General features: G+C 40.1%; 1 protein-coding gene and 1 pseudogene across 1 annotated transcript; one reads left to right on the plus strand and one right to left on the minus strand.

Annotated features, from left to right (window-relative positions):
* Positions 1-2,261: 2,261 nt before the first annotated feature.
* LOC113030846 (melanoma-derived growth regulatory protein-like) lies at positions 2,262-3,108 on the minus strand. Its single transcript, XM_026182584.1, has 4 exons — positions 2,887-3,108; positions 2,669-2,802; positions 2,398-2,508; positions 2,262-2,316 (listed from the first exon to the last, which is right to left on the minus strand). The coding sequence occupies exons 1-4, from the start codon at positions 3,002-3,004 to the stop codon at positions 2,293-2,295; spliced, it is 387 nt and encodes a 128-aa protein (XP_026038369.1). The 5' UTR covers positions 3,005-3,108; the 3' UTR covers positions 2,262-2,292.
* A 116-nt stretch (positions 3,109-3,224) lies between these two features.
* LOC113030844 (BICD family-like cargo adapter 2) lies at positions 3,225-8,111 on the plus strand (annotated as a pseudogene).
* The last annotated feature ends 22 nt before the right edge of the window (positions 8,112-8,133 follow it).

The raw sequence follows: 8,133 nt of genomic DNA on the forward strand, positions 1-8,133 counted from the left end.
ATTGATAAATATAAAAAACATATTTGTTAACTTTAAGAGTAAAGAGAGAAATCGTCTGTATTTCTTAATTGCAAATGGCACCAAATTGTATTCAAAATTGAGCCACACTTATGGAGCTCCACAGTTCTTTTCCTGGTGTTTTGGTTGACATCTCTTGATTTTCCCATGTCACAGAAACAGGCTCTGTGTTTTGCCTTATATGCATCCACAGCTGTGCCACCTGTTTACTCACATGGACTCTACTAACCTATCAGAAGCTTCTTCAGCTCAGAATGGAATCGTCTGGAGTTTTCTTATTAATTAACAATAACTTAGTGTACATGTACTCCTAAATTTGATGAAAGTGATAAAAAACAGAAAGCTCTGTCTCTCTTTATTGTGACATTAACTAATTCAAAAGATATTTCAATATTTATCTAAAACAAAAGTTTACTCTAAATTGATGTTGTGCAGTAAAAATGTTTTATGTTTTCTCCCTAAAGTGTAAATATCTGGTTACAAATGTGAATATCCTGCTGTGTACTGAAATTCCTCTTGTTTTGCATACAAATATACTGAACAACATACAAAGCATAATATATAAAATAACATTTACCTGAGTTTTTCTTTGAAAGAACCCTCTAATGTCCATTCTTGTATTTCAGTACATAACTGAAACCGATTTAGTCGGGGAGGGTAAGAACTGAAAATATGAAATAAACACACGTAAGCTAAGAATCTCTAAAAAAAAAATAGCATTTGTTCGGCTTTTCATTTCGCCATTTGTTGATTCACTTGAAGAGCAAGTAACGTAATATTGGTCAAGTGATCAGTTTGATATCAATCTTTCGTGATGCACCGTCATATTTACATTATTTGTACGGTACGAATGATTTGCTTTGGTACCTGGTCAAACTTAAGCTCTCCTTAGTATGGCTGGCTCCGTCTCTCCAACAGCGCACTGACGGGCAGCAGCTGCCCCGCCCCCTCGCTCAGTCGCTTAGTGCCTGAGCTTGGATCATACCAATATCAGGGGGGGATTCACGCACAGTCGTAAATTCCCACAGTGTGCACTATGTGCTTCGAATATTGTGTGTACTTTTTGTTTTATACAGTTGTCAGCCAGGCATCTAACTATGAAAAAATTGCACTCCAAAATACCCCGGGCTTCTGACAAAACAAACCCGGGCTTAAGCCCAGTAAGCCACCCCCACGCTCCGCCCCTGTTATTAGGTACACTGTATAAAGGTGTAGCTAAAATAATAGGATCAGAATTGGACGTAAATAATGTGAAAGCATGGATTCATCCTCCCATGTATCTGTTCAGGCTGGTGGTGTAACAATTTGGGGGATGCTGTGGCACAGCCTTCTGAGTACTGTTAATGATCATTTCCATCCCTTTATGACAGCGTACCCATCTTATGCTTCCAGAAGAATAACACACCATGTGGCAAAACTTAAATAATCTAAAACCTGTTACCTGAACATAACAGTAGGTTTGCTGTATTCAAATAGCTTCCACAGTCACCAGATCTCAATGGGATGTGGGTGAAACTGGAGATTTACGTCATGAATGTGCAGCCAATATGCAGCAAGTGTTTGATGATATCATGTGAAAATCTATGAAGAATATTTTCAGTAACTAGTTGAACCTGTGCAATGCAACAATGCAGCAAAAGGTGTGGGTGGTTATGTACAGTGAATGTAGAGCTGCTGATATTTTTTTTCAGACACTTTATTAATATTGGGGAACTGGAGCTTTCAGGAATCAAGGTTTAGCCTGGCCTCAAAAAGCACCAGATAAATGCTTTGCGGCACGCTTTATTTATTAAACAATGCAAAAGTCCCCTCTAATAAATTGAAATTTCTTACTTCATTGCTGCTTTTAAACAGTTTTTACAATCTGACATTGCCTGTTGATAAGACACACAACGCTCACGAAAAAGGAATAGCTTTAGCAGAGAAAAGGAGGGCACAAGTCGTGTTTCCTTCATTTGTAAGTACACGATGGACAACTTTTATTATTATCTGCAAAACCTCAGATAAACAGGAGCATTACAGACAATGTACATCGTTCATCTGTCAACAAAGCAAGGCTGCAGAACCGCTGCTGACGTCTAAGTCATCAAAAGACAGCAAGACCATCAATGGAGACATGAAATTATAATAATACGTTTTCATAATAATACATGCACTCATTGCTGTGCAGAGTTTATGCATACTTCTATTGGCGCTCATGTTATTAGATGGCATAAAATAAACTGTCAGCAGTGTGGCATCATTATCAAGTTAAGTTTCTTGGGAAGTGTATTATCAGTAACAGTAGAAGTCCCATTTCTGGAAAAAAGAAGATACACTGAATCAGGAGAAAGCACTAAATATTCATATGCACATGTGCATGTGTGTGTGTTCACCTACAGTAGTTTTGACTTCAGTTGTGGCTGGCATGAGAGCATGTGTCTCCTCCACTATGCTACTGGGGAAGTGGCCAATGCGAGCTTCCTGTTGTCCATAATAGGCGTCTTGTACCTGGGAAAAGATGACGCAGATAACATTTGTTTGATAACATTCAAAACTTTTAAATGTTTTGCTGGCACATGGAAGCCCAAGCCTGTGACGTTTCACAGTTTTATGGTTAGAGCCGTGCCCAGGCCATTTATAGCCACATAAATATGTCACTTTTACTCACACTGCCAGCCCAGAAGAGATTCCCTCTGTCTTTTAGCATTGCATAAACATAGACAAGCTGCCCCTGCCTGATGGGGATGAACCTGCAGTCTCCAGGGTAGTAGTCCTGCAGTGCACGAGCTATCAAGATAGGATCTGTGCAGGGACAAATGTCATGAGCTATAATGTGATATGAATCTGACCTTTTTTTCCGAAGCAAAATAAACAGTTGATACTTACAGCTGCACTCGGAGTCAGCACAGAGTTTCTTGTCAGAGAGTTTAGGCATTTGCTTTCCAGCTTCAGAGGTTCCCAACACAAGGCACAGGGAAAGAGCAAACCACAGTTCAAAAGCCATGTCTTTACGTCAATGTACCTACTGATGGAAAAGCCTTTTTTCTCAGCTGGGAAGGTCCTGGTTTTCAGTCTTCTTGTAAGTCTGTTTGGCCACTCTTAAAATGAAGGTGCAGCAGAAGCAGTCCCCTTTTTCTTCTTCCCCCAACCCTTCGTCACATGAGCACACACAGAGCTCCTTTGAAATTCTTCAAGCAGGTAAACAGGATGGGGCAAAGGGGGTGGGGAGTAGACAGACCCCTGCTTGTGTCCTAGACTTTTCCATCTGTCACGCAATGCAAACCCCTCCCCAGTGAATTCCCCAGAATTAATCACTTCCTTGTTTAACTGCCTGATATCCAATCAGCAACTATTAATTTTACCCCACTTTTCCAGTATTCCCTGTTCTTTCTGTCAGTTCCTCTTCCTTTTTCCCTCGCTTCACCTTTGGAACTCAGTAGGTGGAGCCATGTGCTTTATTTACATAATGAACGTTTCCACTACCAAGGAAACCAGCTGAGCTTCTCTTGCGCAAACACTCCCAAACAGGAAGACTGTACCTGTTAGCCTGCGGTGGCAGAGAGCTGTCAGGTAAGACCTAACTTATCATTTTTCAAAGTCTGGTGGAAAATAGGTTAACACGGATTCTGTCAACTGTCGTACTGGCAATAAAGTAGGACTGAGTTTATTACTTGTATTTTAAAGGACTTTAAATAGCATGTCAGCACAGATTCATGATACCAATAGGTAATAACAGGTGAGAAGCAAATAGTGACAGACTTGATAGTTGAGGCTGGTGAGACTCCAGATACTGACACTGCTACACTGTGACTGAAATTCAGCTTATACGGTCTAAATTTGAATAAAAATAATCTGGGAATTATTCATGATAGCATTGAATTATCAAACAAAAAGCTTTTTTTTAAGACTAAGCCTATGCTGATTGTTTATTGATAATTTGACCTAAACGTATTACTTAAGAGTCTACTTGAAATACTCAACACATTGTAGCGATCACAAGAAGTAGCAGTTCACAGTGCCTCTGGAATTTAGGGAGGAGACAATGATAATAGTGCAGGTTGGTGTTTCGGTCAGAGCTACAAAAGCACCTGTCAGACAAAAGATCTCCTTTTAGGCCATGCTGGATTATGTTACCAGAAAGCAGCTAGTGTGATATTCACACAAGGTTTTCTGTGTTATTAAATGTCTTTTCTTGCCCAAAGATGTCCCGGTAAAGACCAGAAGAGAAGAAGAAGTGAATGATATAAGCACTGGGACCACACACTGAAGCACAAGGAATACTCTGGATAACAAAAGTGGAACCCAAACACCTGTAAACTAAACCATCAGGAAACAGAAAGTCCTGACTCTCTATCCATTCTCTTCCACTGAAGAGAGACTGAATCACAACTGCAGGACTTGGGATAGTACTTTTTAACTGATCCTTCAACTGTCAGCTATGTTCAGCAAAAACAGTCTTCCCTCACCCAGCTTGGAGGACTCGTTCTTTCCTCTCTCTCCCTCCTCCTCGGTCTCGCTCTCCTTTGGTCTCCCCTCATCCACATCCTCCCTGGAAGCACTGACAGTGGAGGAGGCATAGAGACTGACCTGATTCTAGCTGCTGAGCTGGGACGGGCTTTACTGGAGAAGAATGAGGAGCTGGCAGCCTCTCTGGAGCAGAGGGAAAGGGAGCTGGAGGTAAGATTAAAGCTACTGTTGTCCCTTAATCTCCCAAAAGGTCATATTTGATAAACACATTTTTACACAAAATGAAATGGGAAGTAAGATTAGCTAAAATTACAAGCAAATCGCTGCATGAAGGCAAAACTTTTGGATGTGGCCTGCAGTGCACAGTCATTCCACCTGTGGGCAGAAGATTTGTCAGATTGCAAGGAGACAATGCAACCATGATAACCACCCCCACTGGAGGAGAAAGAGCTCCAACAATGTATAACCGCAGACTGAAACTTATGCAATGCCTTTAGCTGGCAAATCAGTTCACTGTGCTGAAGGAGATTATATCTGGTTAGCTGTTAGGAAGCTAATGCTAACTTTGTCTCATAAAGCTGCCATAGATCACCAAGGGACTTGCAGACATACCATTACTGACTACTGCTTTACAAAATAACTTAAGTTACACAGTGTGAAAATGCTATCAGAAATAGATATATAGATAGATTTTATCTATATATAAAGTATTTAAACCATTTGTTTTTTCTCTACAGAGATAACAATACATTTAACATTAAATGTGGCAGTACAAAGCTAATTCTATCATTCTAGTTCTAGTATGCAGTCTAATCATTAAAAATGGTCAAAGCATGTGACATCAGCTATGTCCCCAGTTACCCAGTTATGTAATCAAATGTTCTACAGCCACAACAATCTTTTATGCTGGCTATGATAATGATCCATGATTACATGGCAGCCATCATGTCATGATTTCTTAATCCACTGTTATTCCAAATAGTGTTTCTGCAACTGCATTAGAGGTGAGCCAATCAATTTAAATATCGTTAGTATCGATACCAATGCCGCTACTGGTATCGGACTGATACTAGAGTGATGAGATCAATGTATTGTTTCAATCCTCTAAGTTCAGTATGTAGCCTTCTCAATTGGGTTAAACATATTTTTGGAAAATATACCCCAAACATGCACTATGAAAAATGGCTCGACCTTTTTGTGTTGACTGTAGTGTCTGTTTTATTTATAGCCTATAACACATTCAAACAGAAGCTGACCCAAAGTGCTTTAGAGACAGGCAAATTTACATCCCAGGGCTCTAAAAAGGTTTTAAAATACATGCAAAGCTGAAAGGTGTGTTTTATTGTGTCAACAAATAATTGTGCAAAGTAAAAAACAGTGATTTAAGTGGTCATTAAAATGTGTTCAGAATTAAAGTATCAGTATCAGTATCAACAATACTGGCCTTTTATTTACTTGGTATCAGATGATACCAAAAATTTTCAGTACTTTGCACTACAGTGCAATGTATGGGACATAACACGGTGCTTCCAATTCCTGATAAGTATGCATTACTTAACCTGCATGCGCTCCAACTTAATGTGAGTTAAGTACATTTAACTTTAGCAGAAGTCATTTAAGTAGATCTTCACCATATATCAGGTTCATGTGGCTTTGTGTTAGTTATACTGTTTTTACAGCTTTTAATTTTTTAATTAATAAATCTGCCCCCAGTGCAGAATCGACAAGCACAGAGAAATAAACAGAAAAGTATTTTTCATGAAATACAATGTTAAATGTTCTTTGAATGTTTTTGATTACATGTAACCTTTTTTTTCTGAGTCTTCCTATTGAGCACGCTGGCTTGCTGTCACACTGCCATGTCCAGGACTGGAGTCACCATTCATGTCATCAGGAAAGTCTGGTTATTGAAGCTGGTTCATATGGTGTTTAATACAGGCTTTACAGCAGGAGAAGCACGTTCTTCAGAGGAAGCTGGAGATGAATGAACTGGCATTTGGACAGAGGGAGGCGGAGCTAACTGCTGATTTAACAACTCTGCGGGCTGAGGTGGAGAAACATCAGAGTCAAGGGCGTGACCGGCGAAAAGATGAAAGCGAGCAGATGATCCAGTTAGCCAACCATAACCAGAGACTGGTTGAGCAGCTGGCAGAGGTTTGTTTTAATGGATCAGTGAATCTCTGCACGTATGTTGCATCACAGGAAAATGCAGACTAACAGGTTTAGATAGTCCTACCTTTATTATTCACACCTTTCTCACCTTCCCATTTCTCACACATCTAGGCTGTGACACTGGAGCATTCCTTGAGGACTGAACTGCGTACCATCAGAGACGAAATGGAAGAATCATCTTTTAGCCGAAACATCAGCTTTACACAGTTAGAAAACATACAAGCAGAGGTAAACCCATAAGTAAAACATTGCATACACAAAAGTTTTGGTTTTATTATGAACAGCACACCCAAAAAGCACAAAGAGCAGCAGTAGCACCACATGAAAGTACAAGTGCAAGTCTTAAGTTCGCAATGAAAAGTCCACAAACCACATCTTTTGGGAGTCAATTTTCATATAGCATAAGCTAAAATCAAATCTCATGTTCGGATAATTTGAGTCTGGCTTGAGACTAAATACCAGCAAAAATAAGTAAAATTCTTAACGTCATGGAGGTCTGACAAGCCTTCAGTCACAATAATTTGTGTCATCAAAATAACTGTAACGAGAAATAGTGGAAAATTCTTAAAATGTTCAGTTGAGGTGTAAACCAACAATCAGGATGCTGATTTTATAAACCTCTTAACAACCTCGAGGTGTGCAGGAAGTAGGCTTTGGGGTGACATCTGGGCTGACAATGCTAAAACAGCTTTTATATTGCTAGTCTATCCTTTTGATCCTTCTCATACAGAACAGAGTTTTGCAAGAGCGGCGGTCACACATGGAGACGCAACTAAAAGCTTCAGGGGAAGACAACCAAAGACTTCGCATGGAGCGAGAGCGCTTCAGAGACAGACTGTCAGAAATGCAGATGAAACTCAAAGAGAAAGAAGCAGAGGTGAGCAATAAATCGGAGGCATATTTAGGATCAGCCGTGGTGTTGACCGATGAAACTTGAGGCAGTTATATCTGTTGCAGGAAGCATTGCTCATCACAAGCAGAGGTCACTAACACGTTCTCGATCTGTGTGTGTGCATGTGCTTGGTGTGTAGATAGAGCAGGAGCAGGGAGTGGTGTTTGAGTTGCGCACCTTGAATCGCTCTCTACAGCAAAAAGCTCTGAACCTGGATGAAGACAGCATCCTGGACAGGACACAAGCAGAACCTTTGTCTCTGCTGAGTGAAATTCAGCAGTCACAGGTGCCCACAGAAACACACCCACCGAGTAACTCCACAGTCTAAGTCAGTGTGTACCGATCCTGTGTACCAAAGCTTGTCTGGATAATCCTTGTACTCGTGTATGTTTACATGATCCATCCGATATTGATTTTTGTCTCTTGAGCACAGAGATTTCTCCAGATTCACTGAACCTTTTTATTGTTCTGTAGCTGATGATGTCTTCACTTTTTTACACTGACAAACATTATTATGAATTTGTAGGCACAGTATTTTTAAGATTAGTGACCGCTGCCTTTGTTTGCTCCTGAGAAACTTTGTCTCTCTAAAACATTCTCTT

The sequence above is a fragment of the Astatotilapia calliptera genome, chromosome 10 (genome assembly GCF_900246225.1).
Source record: "Astatotilapia calliptera chromosome 10, fAstCal1.2, whole genome shotgun sequence".
NCBI lineage: Eukaryota > Metazoa > Chordata > Actinopteri > Cichliformes > Cichlidae > Astatotilapia > Astatotilapia calliptera.

What these genes read in the sequence shown, in the direction of transcription:
- LOC113030846 (XM_026182584.1), bottom strand. Translation starts at nt 3,004, where the DNA reads ATGGCTTTTGAACTGTGGTTTGCTCTTTCCCTGTGCCTTGTGTTGGGA. An exon ending in TGCTGACTCCGAGTGCAGCT is followed by an intron (nt 2,803 to 2,886) that starts GTAAGTATCAAC and finishes GTCCCTGCACAG; the next exon opens with ATCCTATCTTGATAGCTCGT. An exon ending in CAACTGAAGTCAAAACTACT is followed by an intron (nt 2,317 to 2,397) that starts GTAGGTGAACAC and finishes TCTTTTTTCCAG; the next exon opens with AAATGGGACTTCTACTGTTA.